Source organism: Rhinolophus ferrumequinum, chromosome 4, assembly GCF_004115265.2.
Source record: "Rhinolophus ferrumequinum isolate MPI-CBG mRhiFer1 chromosome 4, mRhiFer1_v1.p, whole genome shotgun sequence".
Taxonomy (NCBI): Eukaryota; Metazoa; Chordata; class Mammalia; order Chiroptera; family Rhinolophidae; genus Rhinolophus; species Rhinolophus ferrumequinum.
In genome coordinates, this window is record NC_046287.1 from 28,103,878 (window position 1) to 28,125,207 (window position 21,330).

At 35.3% G+C, this 21,330-nt stretch overlaps 1 protein-coding gene across 11 annotated transcripts in view; it reads right to left on the bottom strand.

Annotated features, from left to right (window-relative positions):
* The window catches only part of MYCBP2 (MYC binding protein 2), a 248,084-nt gene that overhangs the window by 201,292 nt on the left and 25,462 nt on the right, over window positions 1–21,330 (bottom strand). For all 11 annotated transcript variants that reach the window (XM_033105219.1, XM_033105215.1, XM_033105218.1 and 8 more), the window contains exons 2-5: window positions 19,995–20,070; window positions 16,302–16,517; window positions 8,531–8,684; window positions 3,836–4,032 (exon numbers count right to left, since the gene is read on the bottom strand). In XM_033105219.1, the coding sequence (XP_032961110.1) occupies window positions 3,836–4,032; window positions 8,531–8,684; window positions 16,302–16,517; window positions 19,995–20,070 (643 nt within the window). The remainder of the gene's footprint in view (window positions 1–3,835; window positions 4,033–8,530; window positions 8,685–16,301; window positions 16,518–19,994; window positions 20,071–21,330) is intronic.

The window sequence follows — 21,330 nt, forward strand, 5'->3', positions numbered from 1 at the left end:
TGAATCTGCTTCATGATAATGAAGCGCAAAATTCAGTATAAGAGAAACCAGGGCTGCTACTACAGATGAAATAAAATTTCCAGTGTTTTTGTTCAATTTTGCTTCTCTATTACGCCTATTACCCATTAATATCAACAATTTTCCATGATATAAACACTTAATTGTGCTAATAGTGTATTCATTCAGAATTCGTTTAACCAATATTTACCAAAGACTGACGAAATACCTGGGGTTGTAAAACAAGTCCTCAACAGTCACCAGCATGGGACCAACACTCTGACACCAGAGAGTTTCTGTTCCTCACCTTTTGCCCCTTTCACCACCCAAGGAGGACTGCCACGTGTGACTACAGGGCACAGCCCAGGGCATGTACTCAGCCATGGTTCTACATGGGTGCTGCCCACTATGGCAGCCACCAGCCACGTGTGACTATAGAAGTCCTGAAATGTGGTTAGTGTGACTTGAGAAATGCTTTCCATGTAAAATGCACACTGGATTTGAAGGCTTTGTATAAACACAAGAATACAGAATATGATTAATAATTTTATATTGATTACATGCTGAAAATTTTAGTTTTGATATGTTGAGTTGAGTAAAATACATTCTTACAATTAACTTCACCTGCTTCTTTTAACCCTTTAAAGTGGCTAATAAAAAAAATTAATGACACATGTGGATTACATTATATTTCTATTGGACAGCACTGTTCTAGAGGGCAGAACTTTCAAAGGGATGAATGACTGACCCACACTAAGGTTACCAGTTTCATTGGAGGACCTCCATCCTCCCCCAACCCCCACCCCCACACAGAAATATCTGCATCTGTGGGTCTTTTTTCATTCTTTCTCCAAAGTACAATCTGCCAGTCTTTATCCTAGAAGGTAAAATAAGCCTCACTGTCAGTGTTCTGGGAACTTAGTGGTGATTAAGAAATTTCATCATCAATATGGAGACTTTCACTTAATGTCCATTTTCAGCCTGGCTCTTCAATTCCACTTTCAAATGAGCCTGGTTTCCCCTGGCTTCTCTGGCTCAATTTCTTTAAACAGCAAACCTATCTCTCAGAGATATGAGAGAAGGACAGCTTGCCGGTTGGGAAGGGTAGAGGAAAGGCTCTCAGTTTCTCTACCTTTCATTATACAGATGTCCAATCAATTCTTAGCACTTCCCTTCATCACTACTTTCTAGTAACCATTATTTCCAGTTCTGAATCCTATCTGGAGTTTTAGGGGAAAACCAACTTACTTGCTATGGGCATTAGCCCAATGAGGAACTTAAGTTTAAGCTTTCCCCAATTTCTATCATCCAAAAATGTGTCCCAGTCTTAAAAGTTTATACTTAAAAATAAATACTTTATTATAACCTTAGTGGAGACTGGGGAGAGTGCAGAACTTAACATGCATCTTCAGCATGGCTCTGTTTCTCTCGTGCTTTCTAACAGGGTACTCAAGTTTTAAGAAAGTCCAGTGCTACAATAAGAAGTCTCAGATATATCCCTTTTCTTCTTTGATTGATTTTCACTCTACAACACAGTGGCAGGGCCTAGAAAATTTATTCTGATAAACTGGACTTCCCTAATCTGAGAATTCCATGTCATTCACCAATGCTGGAAAATCAGCCATTATTTCAAGTACTGCCTTTCCACAAACCTATTATTGTCTTGCGGAACTCAGATTACACTAACACATTAGACTTGCTCATTCTCTATCTATGTTTCTTATTTTATTTCAAATTTTTTCCCTTTGTCTCTCTGTGCTGCATTCTGAATAATTTCTTCACTATTTCTATCTTCAACTATATTATCCACTGATTAACTCATCATTTAGGTACTTAATTTCAATTATTTGGTTTTTCATTTCCAGGAGTTCAATTTAGTTTGTTTCTGATCTGATTGCTTTTTATATTGTTATTCTTTAATAATACTTTTGAGACTTTACTTTATTATTTTAACCATATTAAATAAATACATAAGCATGTACATACATACACATATATTTATATTCTATATCAAATAATTTCAATATATAAAGGCTTGGCAGGATTGTTTCTGCTACATTTGTTTACACTAGCTCTCAGCAATGGTGCCCTTTTTGCATGTGCTTTTTGTTTGCTTGTGAGCTTAGACACACTGGTGTGTTGTCTATGGGAAGCCTTTGAAGTGTGGAGGTCAGGCCACCAGGAAGATTTCGTTCTCCTTCAATAAAACCCCTCCCAGTACTACACCCCTACCCTACTTTAAACTCTCAGCTTAAGCTTTTTAACATAAGATAGGTAACATGCATTTGGATCCCAAAAGAAGTTGAAATATTAGAGTTACACATTCTAAGGGAAGATGATTCTCTCCTGGCCAAGAGAGTTTTGTGAAATAGAGGTGGCATGTGGAATAGAGGGGGCTAAATCACGAACACTGTAAGCCATGTTAAGATAATAGGCTTTAATATAGTGTTTGGGCTGGAGCTGGGGATATAGTGATGAGGCAGGTCTACAGAACCACAGCTGCTGGTTCAGGGGATCTAGTGGTTTTCTGCAGCCTAGTGCTTGACCATAACATTTATTCACGCAGGAGATATGCATTTAAGTCCTGTCTCTGGTATTTGACAGCCCTCTAAATTACAAGCCTACTAAACTTCGTTCAGCTTTTAACATTCCACTCTTACTTTTATCTCCATGCTTTAGCACATGGATGCCAAGAACATCCTCTCTCTTTACCCTGAACACTAATACCTTCTCCCTCTGCACTGGCTCATTTCAACTCATCCTTTAGCTCTCCCCTCATAGCCTCTGGGGTAAGGCCATACAAACACAAATCAGGTGGCTGTCTAATAAGCTCATGTGTTTGTGGGCACTATACTTCTAAAATTTGGTTATGATATCAGAAGGTTATTTTATTAAAATTTAAAAAGTATTTGTATATTTTAATCATATATTTAAATAAAAATGTTGTCAAACCCTCACAGCACAGCTGTAGAACATAGTTTGAAAAGCACTGCACAGAGGAACTTCAAAATAATTAAGGATCATAAAAAGGGAAAAGAGAATTTCAGACAGGGCAGGAAGCGGGGGAAAAAATAAGAACAGAAAATTAGAGTAAGGGGACGGCTTATGTTTGACAAGGAGAGTTCAATACCTCTGAGTAAGACATGGCAAATGACCCACAGACTCCTTCTGCTATCTTTCATCTGCTAATAACACGATTAAGCAGCCCTTCCATCTGTTCTGGAGGTTGTCCAACGGGCCAGAGCAGAGCATGTAACAGATTGAAACTGAACTTCTTACTCAATTTCCAGAACCATCCAAAGAACTATATCAAGTTTGCCTATATGGAGGACGATATTTCCCACCACTAACAATGATGAAGAGTTTATTCCACAAATATTAAAAGCTAAAAATGTTTTATGTGGAGTTGAAGTAGCTCATGAACAAATCAATTCATGACAAACTATAATCACCCAATCAAAGATATAGTAGTATCACAACATATCCTTTTCTTTCAACAGAGAAAAGGTGTTTGGAAACTATGAAGGAATTCCATTCCTGACAATTCAGGGCATGATGGGAAGTGGGGAGAGCAAGACGATGCAGACAGAGACGAGGCTGACAGAAAATTAAGCTAATGATTCGCATTTTTGCCAAATTTCATTTTATTACCTTTAATGCTATAGAGTTAAACACACATGTAGCTTAGTCCAAATACTGTAGATTATGTATATATCAACCTTGGACAGATCAAACCACAGTCCTGAGTGAGAAATAGCAGGGAATTCCTGACAGAAATTGAGATGAAATTACAATTTGGCACCTTAAAACTTTCTAAGCAACTAGAAATATGAAATACCTGAATCGTTTGGCAAGCATGGCTGCCATTGTTGGTGAGGATAGCAGAGATGGCCTGAAGCGTCCTTCCTGTTTCTCCCCACGAAGCCACCAGACTAAAGAGGCAAGCACAGGAGAGTGCTGTCAGAGACTGTCCTGTGCTGTCATTCATCCCAGTACTTCGCACAGTGATTTCCAAAAGAAGCTGGAAGAGAGACTCTGTGGATAAAACAGAACTCAATTATATTCATTCAACGTACAGAACATTCTATGTGTAGATTTATTTATTTTTACCTCGCCTCATAAAAAAAATATTTAAGGCAACTTGAATACTTATTTTGCATTAGTTCCTTTCTAGTTACCTTTCCCAAAAAAAGTTATACTATTTATATAAAAAGGACCCTACAATATATTTAGTTCAACTCTTTATTTTTGTAAATAAAGAAATGGAATCTATCCAAGGTCATTTAAAAGTAACTTGCCTTGAGGTATGCACATATTCAAGAAATATCTATCAAGTAATAGACTACTCATCACATTTATTTTACCTTTTAGTCTAGGAAGACTACAGGCTTCTTAAAATGTTAAGTGTCCAGAATATGACGTATTTATTTGCAAACAACAATGGAATACATAAGACATATGCTACAACGTTTTAATATAAATTTGGCTTTATAGCTAACATAAGAGCAGTTCACAACAACAGAGGGCATAAGCAATTCATTTGATACCCTAGAAAAACCTCCAAGTCAATACAACAGATATCCTTCTCCTTTAATGCATAATGTAATTGAGACACAGGGAGGTTAAAAGACGTTCCCTAAATCATAAAGCCACTTAATGGCAAAGATGAAAACATAACACATGAATGTTCTATGGCCATCAGAAGTCTCCACACAAAATTCCCTCAACAACCCTGCCCAAGACTGAATCAAGACTTCTGCGTATCTCTACTATAGAGGGAAAGGAGACAGAAAAATTGAGAAAAAGGAAGAGAGGAAGAGGGAACGGGGTGGGAAGGAGGAGAGCAAGAGAAAGAAAACTAATGTATTGAATTTCTCTGAAAACTAAAAGGCCATCTGTGGTTATTTTGTTAACTCACAGAAACCTAGGCTTCCTCCGTCTATTCCTCATCATCCATACTTAATTCTTAAGTTCTTCCACTTTTGCTTTCTAATCAATTCTCCCACTTTCTCTATCTCAACACCAGTTTCCCAATCCATGCTTTCACCTTTTTTTTTTTAGTTTGTTCTTTAGCAGCATCTCTTAACTGTACTACTACAGTACAGTTAGCTCCTATACAGCCATTCACTTTGGCCCCATACAGCCAAAGAGAATTTTTAAATCAAAAATCTGGTTTTCTACTTAATATACATTTGCTCCTTTGTTAATTCCTTCCTGCTCCTCTTCCTTTTTCCATTCTCCCACCTTTCTTCACTGTCTCAATATCCTTCAGTCTTCCCTCTTTTCCATCTAACCTTCCCTCCACCTCCCTCCGCCTTTCCAACTATCCTCCCTTCCCTCCAACCTTTCTTCTATCCTGTTGTTTGTCCATCCTTCCCTACATCATTATGCCTCTTCATCTTTTATGACTATTCAGCAAATATTTACTGAATTTTTCCTATATATCAGGAACTATTCTAGGCTAGGGTCGTACATTGGCAAACACGACAAAGAATGTCTCTGCCATCAAGAAAGTTAAATTCAAGTGGAATAAACAGTAGAAATGTTATAAAATAAAGAATTTAAGTGAAAGGAGGTAGACGGGAACTTTCCATGCTCCTAGAACAATAACCAGCCTCCTTTAATGTGGCCTATAAAGCTCCACATGATCTAGACCCTGACTCCTTCCTCACCTGCGCCGAAGCCCTCCCTCCCTTCACTCTTCTCATTCTTGCATACAGGCTTTTATCAGAGCCTTGCTGCATGCCGTCTTTTCTGCCTAGATACTCAGTTAACTCCTTCCTACTCACCCTTCAAATCTTAAATATCGTATCTTCAGGGAAGCCTGGTATAGACTCTCAGAATTCCCTTTCCTTTCCCCTATCCTATTTATCCACATTTGCAATCATACATGTGTCCAACTGTCTGATGCTAAGTCCCATAATAACAGTAACAATGTCTGGATTGATTAACCCTGAATGATATGCTCTTAACACAGAATATAGAAGGTGCTATTATACTTGAGAACATATATTCTATCCTTAAACTGAACATAATAATAGATAGAAAGGAATACTTTTATTAACTAAACAATTTGTAAACCAAATCCAAAGAGAAGAAGCTTGCAAAGAGAAGAAGCTTGGTGTATAAGGTCAAGCTATTCCAATAATCAGAGTGATGCATATATACATATATTCATGAATAACATGAAAAATAACAAAGTGGAAAAGAGTGTAACTAATGTGATTATGATATTAGATCAAAGGAAAAAAGCTGAGACATATTTCAATAGAAATTTAGTTTTAAAGAACGAAATCACTTACATCTTTGAGCTGATTAAACAGCAAAAAAATATGAAGTGATGGTAAATCCCTCAACAGAAAAGTAAGTCAAAGCACTGACGTGATCAGAAGTAAGCATTAAAAGAATAGAAGAGATAACAAAGACAGTACAGAAACATTTGAAACTGTTAACAAGTGTCCTTCGATAGATGATTGGCTAAAGAAGATGTGGTATATATACACAGTGGAATACTACTTGGCCATAAAAGATGAAATACAGCCATTTGCAAAACCACGGATGGATCTTGAGATTATTATGCTAAACGAAATCAGCCAGACAGAAAAAGTCGAGAACCAATGACTTCACTCACATGTAAGATATAAAACTGAGAGCAACAAAAGAACAAGACAAATAAGGAAACAAAAACTCATAAACAGACAACAGTTTAGTGGTTACCAGAGGTTAAGGGGGAAAGGGGAATAGTAGAAGAGAGTAAAGGGGGCCAAATATAGGGTGACGGAAGGAGAACTGACTCTGGGTGATGAGCACACAATGTGATATACTGGGGGTGCCAAACAAAATGTATACACGACTTGTATTCATCTTTTGTTATCACTATGTATTATTGCAATTTTAATACAGTTTATTCCTTTCTTAAAATGTGTACATATTTTTTTGGCTCCCTCTGTATAGATGATGTATATAGAATCGTACACTTGAAACCTATGTAATTTTACTAACCATTATCACCCCAATAATTTTAATTTTAAAAAAAAGAAAAGAAAAAAGAAACTAATCAGGTGAAAGTTTTCATAGAAGATCATTAATCGAACGCACACATTATAATTACAAACATCGGTATTAACAAAAGATCTATTTTGTAAAGAATAAAAGGGAATATTTATGTATAGATTGAACTGACAAAAGACAAGAGAAAGGTAGAACTAGGAAGAAAGACATGATTAGGTTTTAGTGGATGTTTTAAATATTTCAATTATTTGTTGATTGACAAACCAGAGCTAAGAATAACTGGCAAACTATGCTTAAATCAAATTAATTAATTAAAATCTTAAGTAAATGCCATTAAGCCAAGTGTGCATTAGTGCATCACCATAGTAACACGATCACTGGTGCTAACAACCAACAAGGAGAACAGCTTTTTTTTGGTAGTAGCATTTAACAACATGGGGTGGGTTTGGAAGGGTTGAGTGGGTTGTTGGTTTTAAAAATCCTCAGCTTGTTTTCATGGCCAGCACGCCCTTTCCCCACTAAAATAAAACAAAAAATAAAATCAAACACAAAAACTAATCATCGCACATGACCCCAAAAAAGCACAATCTGACATGTAATTAGGTTCTCACACGCGAGTCTAATAAAATCCAAACAGGTGAGGAGAGAAAAAGGATCCAACTCCATTCCAGACAGCAGTGTGGTCTCAGGACCAAAGCATCAGCATCACCCTGAAACTTACTCCAAATGCAAATTCTTGAGCCCCAGACCAACACTAAGGAGTCAGAAACTCCACAGGTAGAGCCCATGTGACTCACTCTGACACAAGGTAAGGCTTGAGATTTAGAAAAATCTAGATTCTGACAAATACCCATAATTAGCATCAGAGAAAAGCAATTAGCCAATTTCACAATTAGGCCTTCATCTCTGATTTCTATTTTTTCAGAGTTCCTATCTTGCTTACAGGATTATGTGTTACACCTAAGTCTCACGCATGAGATCGGTATTCACAAAATTCAAATACACTTTACAAAAAGCAAAGATTTTTATTTAACGTAAGTTACTACTAATTCAGAAGCTTTATCAATAACAAAAATTGATTCTTATTTATGATGAATTCAAAAGAAAGCCCTCTTTGTTTAGAAACTTATTGTGTTGTTTCGGTTGGTAGCATTTATTCCCTTTTTCCTACCTTTTTAACTATCCAGACTAACATATAAAGTTAGACAAAATCAATGTGAGCTATGTTGGCCAAAGGTTTAATAAGAATAATTTAAGTTAATAGTGACTAGAAGGCTTGAAGCTATTTCTGGGTGCCTAGGATTTGTTTTGCATTTTCCCCATCGTTACAATAATTAAAATATACCTATGCATGAACTGTAACTCTTGAACCATACCTCCATAGGACATAGCAAAATACCTTAAAATTTATGCGCCTGCCGTTTCAGTGCCTAATTAAACACAAACTGCATGGTAGGCATCTGTGCTTCGTAAGAGAAGCTGTTTACATAAAAGGCTTCATTGAATGCCCCTGTGCTCTTACCTAGGACCTCAGGTGGTTCTGACTGGAGGCCTTCTGGCTGCTGACCCTGAAGCACGTTCAGCAGGGCTTGGAGACTCCTGAGGCACAAGGATGGGTGAGAGAATCGCGTCTCCTTGATCAATTCAAAAACTTCACAAAGTCCAACTTCAATGATCTATTTAAGATGAAAAACAAAATTATACCTCATTAGCATGTAAGCTAATAGCACTTCCCAGGCAGTTTAACGGGTGCAGCTTATTTCCACAGCAAATGATTAAGGCTGCAATATCTAAAACTCAAAACACAAAAAGGACACAAATTAAAAAAAAAAAAAAAAAAAAAGACCCAGTATGTTTAACTTCAAGATTTAGAAAACCATCCAGTTACACTGAAGGTTGAAAAATAGTGCACTGTTTATAAAGTGGTTTTTAGCATAATGAAGCCATAACAAAATATGAAAATTGTTTGTAACAGTGAACTGGATACAGATTTCATTCACTCTGAAAAACTAAACTATTAATTTACAAAGTTCTTTGGCCTTACTCAAGCAAAAATCAGCATTCTTCGGTTAACAGTCATTTCAATTCTTACCTATAGCCAGAAAAAAAAGTCAACATAGCACACACAGTGAAAAGATTAAAGTAGGAGTTTTTCATCTTAGCCTTTCCTATAATGGTACAATCATCATATTATTATTTATAGACGGTGTCCCAGCTTCTTGTGGGATTTATCATGAAAGGAATTTAAAACTGCCTAGCTAAAAGATCACTGCTATTTTTACTTTAACTATCTTATCATTCCTCATCAGAACCAAGAAAAATTTTATTCAGTATCTAGCAAAAGATAAATCTGTAAAGAGTGAGAAAGAAATGTGAGGAACTGGTATAAGATGATACCTTCAGAAGATCAATATAACAATAGACAATGAAATTCTATTTCTCAGTCATTGCCAACATTTTGAGAACCAAATGTATAAGATCTTTTCAGGAGGTGTTAAATTACTTGGAGAAATAAGTAACATAAAAAATTAAAATAAGACTAATTAGTAGAAACATATCAAAGCATTAATTCTATTGGACATAACAATGGAAGAATATTCTCTCTGCTGAGAGTTGTACATTAATTCATATATATTACATAAATATTTCTTAAGCACTTATTTTGTGCAACTCACTACAATGGATAAAAAGGTGTATTACACTAGACCCTGTCCTCTAAGAGTTTATAATCAAACAGGGTAAATGAAACTTGTGTATAACTCTTACCCAGTCCAGACCTCTGTTATAGCATTTATTATGGTATTGTGTAACTGACTATTTTTGTTTTCATTTTCACAACTAAACTGTGGTTGCCTTATAGACAAGGAGCATGTCTTAAGTAGTTTAATATTTCCCTTTACTAGAACAGTGCCTGGCACATGATTGGCACACAATAAATACTTCTTTAATTACTCTCTCAGTTTGTGTGCTAAAAATAAGTGCAACTCAGAAATATATTTTCCAGACAAGAGTCAAATCTTGCAGGCAAGTCAGGTGTAGTTCTGATTACCATTTGCCAGGTTTCTGGAAAATATAAATATGACTGAGAAGTCAAAATAACTAGTAGAACTATCTTTAGATATCTAAAATCCTAGCAGATCTGATTATAGCTAAGATTACAAAAATGCTTGTATAGAGTTTCAATTGATTAAATGAACTAAGCAATGAAAAATTTCCATTTGATATAGTTTCCTTTCCTGGAATAGACTAGAAAATAAAACCATGCTGTCCACGTTTTCCATCTGCTTAGGTACTTACAGGAAACAAATCTGAAGTGAAAGATCTCCTAAGTACAAAATGCAGCACTCTATTCTCAGGCCAGTGGGAGACTACTCCATCCCATCTCAGTCTGTAAGATTACTTTCTCTACAACCACCAATCCTGACTTCATTATTCAAAGAAGATTCTTCACAGATGATATTTTTGGCTAGGATTTGTTTATAAGTAATACAGCAAGTATTGAACTTTTCCAAAAAACAGTGAGGCTACTTTACTCAACAGGTTCTTGAGTTGTCTCTCTGATAAGCTGAAGGTGTAATAATAAATATATGACCACAGGCAACTCAAGTAGGCCGCCTAGGAACAGAGCATTAGCTGATTTTAGTGAGACATACCCACAAAACATTAGTCATGAAAGTCCTGACAAAGAATTATTCACCTGCCTAGGTTAACCACTGTGGGGTCTCACTATCTAAAGTAGCTTAGTTCACTGTAGATTTTTTTTTAAAGGGAGAAAACTAACTCATTTCCAGAGCAGTAATATGTATTCAAAATAAAACTCAACCTCAAGTTTTCCAATCTATTTAGCTTCGAATTATTGAGCAGAGGAACAAAGTATGTTGTGAAACAAGGTTTTTTCTGAGGTTTGGCTGAGAGTGTTTAACCGTATGTAAGAACTCTGAAATTACACTTTACACTCTGAAGCCTGTTGTATGGTCACTGAGAAGACATCATACTTTTTCTTCCCTCAATATTAGTAAGAGTATAAGGAGAAAACAATATGCTATGTCAAATACAGTGTGATTTCACTGATGCAGAAATAAATACATTTGAATGTGTATATATAAATTACAGTAAATATTTTTTGGTTAATAGGATTTTAAAAATAATTTCTAATTTTTAATTCATGGTTCTTCTTTATGAAAAATATTCTGCATTTTTCAAATTATCTACAATGAATACGTACTGCCTTTATAATTAGCAAAATAAATTAATAAATGTAACTTTTAAATTGAATAGTTCACTATAATAGTGAGATAACACACTAAGCTTTAATACTTTCAATGATAAACCATAACTAACCACCCAACACATAGCCGCCACTTACCTTCAGAAAATAGCTTTTGTAAATTTACTGAATTTCACCTTTACTGTTGCTTTCAAATAAATAAATTCTGAAGGCTCTCTATTATACTGAAAACACAAAACCCAACTAACTACCTAATACAGCCAGTCCAATGTTACTGCTGGGAAAAGTGAAATAAAAATGTATGTGGCCAAAGAAAAATGACCTAATGAGTGTTTCAAGGTTTCATTTTGCTCTGCTAGAATAATGCATTTCCACAAGTGACTTTCTGATTTTACTAAGAAGTGTGAACATAAGAGTTTAACTACATCACATTTAGATTTCATAATAATTATCTCTTTGCCATTAGAAATTGTATCTGATTCTATTACAAAGTCCTAGAGTCAGTTTTACTACTTCCAAAATACACCTGAAGCTGAAGTTAAATAATATTGAATGTTAACTATAATTAAATACATACATATGGTCACGGGAGGTGGAGTACAGCATAGGGAATACAGTCAATGGAACTGTAACAGCTATACATAATGTCAGAGGGGTAGTAGATTGGGGGGGTGGTTATCACTTTGTGAGGGGTGTAAATGTCTAACTATTACATTGTTTTGTACACCTGAAACTAAAAACTAAAAAAATAAAAACAAAAATATTCAAGAGGAAACCAAAAGTAGATTTTTATATATTACTATAGAGTGATGTATATTGCTTTGTAAAATTTTTTGTATAAAGTAACTATTTGGTAGAGACAACATTTACAAATAATAATAAAAATCTAGAGGCTGAGAGGAAGGGAGGAGTTGGAGGCAACAGCAGCAGAGGCAGCAGAGGAGGAGGAAGCTAATTTAATTTCAAACAATGTTCTTCATCCCACTTTCCCAATCCCATCTTTAACAGAATTTTGTTTCAACTTCTGCCACCACACTGTGATAACTCCCAAATCTGTATTTCGTGTTAGGACCTTTCTTTTGAACTTCTAACTAGGACCTTGTTTTTGAACTTCATCTCTACAGACACCTCACAGCTACCTCAACTCAGGATGGCGGAACTAAACTTACTCATCTTTACAACAAAGCCCTGTTTCTCTTCCAGTTCTTTCTCTTTCGGTAAATGCATTACCACCCAGAAACTTTGGAAATATGTTTAGATTCCACCTTCACGTTCAGCCTTTATCTCCAACTCATTACCAATTCCTAGTAATTATGCCTCCTTAACGTTTCCTGTATGCCCGACACTTCTACTACCCCAATTCCAACCCTCACTAACACTTCCTAGACAGCTGCAAGTTAACTGCCTAACTGGTCCCCCTCTCTAATTTCAACACGCTCTTAGGTATTAGTCTTACTAGCACCCGGGTAACTTTACTAAAATACAAGCCTGATCAAACTCTTTTTCTTAAAATCTGCAATAATTCCAATTCACAAGACAAAACCTGAAAATGGTTGCACGCCACAGAAGGTGCTTCCTGACGGAACTCCTGCTCTGCCTCTTGCCCTCTTCACCTTCTCAAGCCAAAATCGAGCACAGGTACTTTCCTAACGAAGCTGTTCCCTCTGTCCGCAAACACAGCTTCAGTCAATGTTGCATCCTTTCCCCTCTGTGTGTCCCACTATACCTAGTACGTCCTATTCATCCCCACGGCATTAGACATGCCTGCTGTCTAGTGCTAGGGAAGGGACTGCATCTCATCGTTTTGTTCATAATATAACATAATACTTGCTATAAACTCAAAAAGAATGTACTGAATTAAGAAGGAAATAAATGAGTTTATGTAAGTCTACCTCTTTTAACAAAATATGTGGCATCACTAGCCTCAAACACGACTGCATGGGAAGTATAAATCCTAAATGTTAGTATTCAAAATTATGTAGCTATAAAATTTGGAACTCTTTAGTGGATCTGAAAATTGGATAATGAAAGACAGTTTGGGCTGTGTAAAAACTATGTTTTGGGGGGAAAAAAATTTCTACAGAAGCATTTAGGTGGAGGAAGGAAGTCCTTTTTAAAATGTCAGTGATTAATGATCCACAAAGAACAAAAAGCAAAACAATGTGATAAGCATAACGGTCAAATTCAAATTACCTTTTAAAATTCAAAAGGGGGGAAAAACTGTGTCAAAATGATACTTCAACAACACATAAAAACGATCTGAATTATGTGAGAGAAAAAATGAGAAGAAAACTCAGGTGAGGAGCAAGAAAGCAACAGCCACACATGCAGGAGGAGCAAGAGAGGAAGAACAAAGAAAAGGAAGGAACTGACATAAAAGAACAGCATCAGGAGCACAGGTCAACATTTCCCAGCTGCCCTCAAATTCCCATCACCTCAAACCCTAAAGACCTCAGCATCTCTTCTTTTGTGTCAATCCTTAGACGGCTGCCAAACACGTCACCTAAAGGTTTCACTCCCCACCCGTGCCCTAACCCACAGCACTCTACTGCCTCTGCATAATATCATCACTTCTTCCTCCGTCTCACTGATTGTCCAGAAGTTTCATTCCCTTGGATATAAAGTAGGTCTTAATAAATTGAAGACTTCCTCGAAAAGTAACTCAAATTCATTTGCACCTACACATTTTCTTGTTTGCACCTAAGCTGATACAACTATAGTTATCATTTATTGAGCAGGCATACATTCAACATTTATTAACTCATTGAAACCTCACTATAACCCTATGGGTAAGTATAATCCCCATTTTATAGATGTCAAAACTGAGGCACAGGGAGGTCAAATAACTTTCTCAGTTTCACACAGCTAGTTATTTTTAATGGTGAGATTTGAACCTAGGCAGTTTGACTCTACCACCCATGTTCTTAATCAGTATATCCTGTTTCCTGACAAGTCAGTACTTGATGAAAAACTTACTAATTGGGCTATCTGGTTTTCTTTTAATTGTCTTTGAAAGATCCTTTTTTGACTGTGTATCTTTTGACACTGTTAATAATGCTAAAAAACGCTGTCTTAAGAATATCTGATATTTTAACTCTTTAATACGTATTTAGTACTCATTAAAACCAGTCTAAGAATCAGTTGTTCTTGACTGTGCAATAAAGTTTAATTTAAATGACAGTTTACTATTCAAAGATGTGTGAAAGATTTCTCTGGGTTCTTATTTTCATTCCCAATACTGACCTTAATCTGGGTGATTAGTATTGTGTGACTCACCCACGTGTACAATGGAATTCTTATCAAAAGTATACTACATAAGTCTTACAGCCTTATATCCTAACTTAATAATATATTTTCTCTCAACCTCCCTAACTAAGCATAAGAAATCAGAATTAGAGACCATGATCTCCACCTAGAGGGGCTCACATGGAAAAGATGAGCCAGTTTGTTTTAGGTTGAAGAAAGAAGCTGGTAGAGAAGGTACCATTAAGGACCCTAAAAAGAAAGGGGCGAAGGAAAGGAGAGGGGTGCCGAGAGGAGGCGATAAAGGACACTCGAAGACGGCTAGTTAAGAGGCTGAAGAAAGTCACAAAACCTCCATTACCCAATGAAATCGGAAGCAAGCCATCTACTGAGAATCAGGTGAGAAGAACCTCACAGTAATGATTAAGGACAGCGGTGCACTTAGGAACAGCCATCATGAAATGTGTGAAAGAACTCAGATCAGGAACACAGGTTCTATCTTGGCTACTATTTCCAAGTAATAAAAAAATATATTTACATGACATCTTGTGTATACACGTGAAGACATTTTCAAGGCATAGTTTTAAGATACTAGTTTAGTAAAAAGGCAATATACATGAATCATTTATGAAAGAAAATCATTTAAAAATGCCTATATTTAGAAAAACGCAATATGCATGAACCATTTATGATAAAGGTATCATTTTTAAAATATGTCTATTTGCACCCATTCTTTTGTTAGAAATACTAACTGTACCTACTATATAGGAATATATATATATATATATATATATGTATGTGTGTGTGTGTACATATGTATATGTATATATATATGTATATATATTCTTATATATACATATATACATATATATATATATATATATATATATAAAACATTACAGTCTTGAAATACACCAATACTTAAATAGACAGGGTACCTTAAGTTTGTTCTACTATACTACATGTTTCTACAACATAAATACACACATATATATATATTCCTATATATATGTATTCCTATACATATATATGTATGTGCATGTGTGTGTACATACACACACACACACACACACACACACACACACATAAAAACATTACACTCTTGAAATATACCAATACTTAAATAGAAAGAGTACCTTAAGTTTGTTCTACTATACTACATGTTTCTACAACATAAATTAGCTTATATGCCTCTGGTAAATACGGGAGTGATAGCAGAATAGTGTGGAATTTCTGTTGGTTCATATTTTTTTCCAGGGCAAGGGGAACCAGAATAGCAAGAGTATAGAAAAGGCAAAAGCTCTCAGCTCAGCCACAGCACAGGCAGGAGCCCTTCTAGTTCTATTTCAAGAAAAATAAAAATGTACCCTGTACCCAGAGCTCTCTCCCGGGAGGGGAGCACCCCAGCTTTCTGTGGCTATTGGCTTGTGATAGCTTGCTTCCTCTTGGGCCCACCTTAACGGCAGCCCATGGGCGCAGAGCTCCTCTTCCATCAGCAACGACTCAATGCCTTCAAGCTACCATTTCGACTCTACTGCTTTTGTACATTTGTAATCGCCCCATTACAGACTCCAGCCCACTGATTCCCCTGCCTGGGCTTTCCAAGTGCTACCCACTGAGTTTCCAATTATTGACTTTGCTAGCACTGCAGTTAAAGTTGCATAGAGCTTTCCTGCTCTGCCCCAAATCTATTTTTACTCATAAGCCGTGTTATTTTTAGTGCAGAATTTTATAAAAAGCAAGCTATTTTAGTAATGCAATAATATGTACTATAGCCAAAACACCCACAGGTTATGCACCCAAGTGGAACTTAGTGACTTACCTTTGGAAGCTTGATTGGGGGCTCTTTGGATTCCTCCTCTTCATCACTATCTGATTCTCCACTCTGCACTGAGTTCTTAGATGCAGCTGCCAATGATGTTTCCTTTTTCTGCCATTCCAGAACACAGTGGCGTACATTGCAATAAATATTGAATGCAGAAGGATTGCTATGTAGTTTGATATCTGGTATGATTACTGTATTCTCCAAGTTTTCGGACTGAAATGCAAAATATAATATTTCAATTTCATATTCCTTTCTGCCATCAATTCTCATGTTAAATAAAAAATGAAAGATTAAAATTAGACATGCTAGATGACTTGTAGAAGTCACATAATTGGCAAAGCAAAGACAATCTAAATCTGTTGACTCAACTTATAGTATCCTTTCTACTATACTGCACTACTTTCTGAGTAACAGCAATAACCCACTTGACAAGGGCTGAAAAGGGGCAGGCAGAGAACTTGACAGGAACACCCTTTTATCCCGTGATAGGAACAGAGCCAGCACAGCTTAACTGTTGCGGTATCCAAAAATATTTATTTGGTGCTTTTCTAAGGGACATCAGATGTACTGTAGAGTCTTAATGACCTATTACAAATGTTGGATTACACTTTGATTTCTTTTTTAAAAAAGTAGATATGCTAAAAGTAGATACCCTGTTTCCCCGAAAATAAGGCCTAACCGGAAAGTAAGCTCTACCATGATTTTTCAGGATGACATCCCCTGAACATAAACCCTAATGCATCTTTTGGAGCAAAAATTAATATAAGACCCGGTCTTATTTTCAGGGAAATACGGTACAAGGACTTAAACAGAAATTAGGACTGCAAAGAAAAACCCTTCATTTTAGTCAATTCTTCTAATTTCATTCCATTCAAATAATGGTAATGCTAAGAAAACTGCAGATTACAGACATATGCTTTCCTAAGGCTCTGTTTTAGCTATCAGTCTTGATAAATACTAAAAATCACATGCTCGGTAATTCAATTGTTAAAACTAAATAGTCAGTTTCTGTTTTGTCCCAGCATTTCATTCATCAGGCCAAAATCACACTTTTGATATCAACATTTATATTAGAAATATACAGAATTAGATTAAGATATTCTACAAATGCAAGTTCCAACAATTGGAGTATGTCCAGGAACTATCCAACATAAATAAAATGACATCTCAAGTACCAAAAATGCTTTGTCTCAAAATTCTACTCTTCTTACATAAATAATTGGGGCAAAAACTGGAACACTCCTTGTTAAATAAAAAAAAAATAAAGTACTAATGTTAATTTACATATAATGGGAATATATCTTCTAGAGATATTAAAAACAAGCAAATATTAGCAATCCAAATCCAGCAATACATAAAAAGATACATTATGCATGATCAACCCGAAAACAAGACTGGCACAACATTGGAAAAGCAGTATAATTCCCCACACCAACAAAAATAAGAGAAAATAAATAAGACACTATAAAGATGGAAAAAGCATCTAACACAAATCAAATACCCATTCATGATAAAAAGCCTAAGTAAATTAGAATTTACAAAACTTGATAAAGGATAGCTATGAAATACCCACAGCTTACGTAGTAAAAGACAATGCTTGTACCCTAAGATTGCCAACAAGGCAAAGATATTCTCAGAAATTCATTTGAACATTGTACTAGATATGCTAGTGCAATAAGCCAAGAAAAAGGACTCAAAGGTATAGTTAAAAAGAAGTATCTTCTAGAAAACAAATGCCTTTATTTGCAGAAGACGTGAAGAATCTTAAGAAGTCTGCAAAAAAGCCACTAGAAATAATGTGTGGATTTAGCAAAGTCACAGGATACCAGATCAATATACAAAAATGAGTAATATACCTACATACAAAGAGTGAACAACTGAAAAATGTAATTTTAAAATAATAGTATAAAGTTATACAGTGGGAGACAATATTTGCAAACCACATATCTGACAAGGCCTAGTATCCAAAATATATTTAAAAAATTCAAAACTCAACAGTAAAAAACAAATAAGCAATCCAGTTAAAAAACGGCCAAAGATATGAACAGACAAATGTAAATTAAAACAAAGTGAGATATATATACACCCATCAAACTTGCTAGAATAAAAAATAGTGACAACACCAAATGCTGGTGAGGATATAGAGAAACTGGATCTTTCATACATTGTTCATGGGAATGTAAAATGATACTGCCACTCTGGAAAAAATATGGCAGCTTCTTACAAAATTAAACATGTACTTACAGCACAATCCAGCAATTGCACTCTTGTGAATATTTATACTAAAGAAATGAAAACTTATGTTTATACAAAAAACCAACACATGGATATTCATAGAAGTTTTATTCAAAATAAATAACCAACAATGGAAACAATTCAGATGTTCTTTAATGGATGAATGGTTAAACAAATGGTGGTATATCCCTATCTTGGAATGCTTACTCAGCAATAAAAAGATACAAACTATTGCTATAAGGCAACAACTTGGATGAATCTCAAGGGAATGATGCTGAGCAGAAAAAGCCACCCAAAACATTACATATTGCATGTTTTCGTTTTTATACCGTTCTTTTTTTTTTAAGTATATATGTGTGCGTGTATATATATATATATTTTTTTTATTAAAGTTTATTGGTGTGTCAATTGTTAGTCAAGTTACATAGATTTTAGGTGTACAATAATGTAATACATCATCTATATGTCACAGTGTGTTCACCACCCAGAGTCAGTTCTCCTTCCATCACCATATATTGGATCCCTTTACCCTCATCTATCACCCCTTTCCCCCTTACCCTCGGGTAACCACTAAACTATTGTCTGTGTCCATGAGTTTTGTTTCTTCATTTGTTTTTCTTGTTCTTTTGTTGTTTTCAGTTTTATATATCACATTATCAGTGAAATCATATGGTTCTCTACTTTTTCTGTCTGACTTAATTCGCTTAGCACTATAATAATCTCAAGATCCATCCATGTTATCACAAATGGCATTATTTCATCTTTTCTTATGGCAGAATAGTATTCTTTAATCAAAAGTGGAGCTGCTCAGAAATCATAGTTATGGCTTTTCTTTTCCTCCTGTCTAGGCTTCTTAGCACTTGTTCAAGAGACTCTTTTATAGAAAGTGGAATCTGGTCCCTGAAATTGTTTAAGAAAAAACTAGACTGATTTTATAGTAAAGATTTATTAGGTAGAAAATGAGATCCTTGATTTCTAAGGTCCCACCTATTCAAGTATTCTATATTGCGTTTTCTTTTGCACAGCCAGCCACAGTCAAAAGAAGCTCAGAACAATACAGATGTACCAGATTCTCCCTAATTCGTATCACATGCATGCAGATGATGAGCCCAAATCCAAGTCCACACTCACAAGCCAATTTCACTCAGTTTCTAGACAGTCAGAGTGAATAAAAAGATAAATGGATATGTTCTCCCAAAGGACTGATCAAAGATAATAAGAATAAATAATAAATAGTCTTTAATATCCAGATATAACTTCCAGGCTACTGGTCAAGATATGTCCAAATGAAACTAAACAGTACAACCAAATAATAAGGAGCTTCTAAACAATTACTTTGGCTCACAGAAATGAAACGGTTTGCTAATTATACTCATACCTTCTTAATCTTGGCATTTTGATTCAAATTACTATATCAAAAAGTCCTTACTCCCTATAAATTGCCAGCAGTTTTACCTTGCTTCTTGTCTTCACTTTTGATTTGCTTTTCTGTTTTCTTTTCAACTTCTTCTTGTTTAAAATTTTCTTATTTCTAAAAATGTGAAAAAAAATAGAAGAAAAGAATTATGAAAGTTCATATTAGGGCATACAGTTATTAAAAATAGGTACTTCCAAAGTAGACATTTGAATATTTATCCTACCAACTTTCTATGAAATAATATACTCTAGATGTACATATCAGATACTACCATATAATGTAGCTATTGAGATAACACAATACTGTACACTAAGAAATCCACATTAAATGATAAAAAAAAATCAATTGTGCAAATACTTTTATAAAATTAAAAATTTTTAAAGGCATCAAATGAAGGTTTTTAAACTTTATTCAGCAGTGGAGATGCTAATAAATACCAACTAGGAGCTCTTCCCAGAAAAATCTGCTCTTTGTAGTAGTAAGGACGACAGTGTAACAAGGGTCAGGAGTCCATTTTTACTAAATTGTTATACGAAAACCCCAACTCATACACTTCTCATATCCAGCAGCCAGTTTTTTCATTACTTCACAGCCCTAAGACCAAACTATTATTTAAGCAAAAGGAAGCACCTAAATGATTTTGAGAAAGAGAAAAAATATGTGACAAAAAAAATGAGAATTATAGTGAAAGAAACAAAAGTCAAGGAAAACACTGTATTTTATTTTCATTTCATTTAATAATTGTTTAATGTCTGCCATGCTGAGGTGCACACTGCTGGAACTAAAGATACTGGATGAAAACAACAATTCATGCCCTCAAGCAGCTCAGATACTTGGATATAAAGCATAGTTGAATGATTTAGCAGGAGGACGCTACTCATATATTAATGACAAAGACAGAACAAGGAAAAGGGGGGTAAAGAAAGAGAAAGAGGAGAAGGGCGGAGCAAGAGACTAGATGCTTCTACGGAGGTCAAGTCCTTAACACTCGGTAACTAACTCAGTGGAAGCTGTGACCAAAAAAAAGTTGCAAGGCTAGCTGACTTGGCGGTAGAGATTCCACTCTCAAAAATAAGGAAGGGGAATAATTGGTTTGTGAAAGGAAAAAAGTGGGTTCAATTTTGAAGCTGTTTGAGTTCAAGATAAATAAAATATAAACAAGACAGATGTGAATAAGCATATGAAAATTTTATCCTGGACATTTCCTTCAGCTTCACTCCCTAAACCAAAATAATCACAAAATCTTGTCGATTGTCTCATAACTAGTTCTTGAATCTGTCTACATCATTTCTATTTCTGTGATGATAATAATCCAAGTTACTACCTTCTGACTGGATCACTGCAAAAGCTTAACTCATTTCTGCACTTTCACAT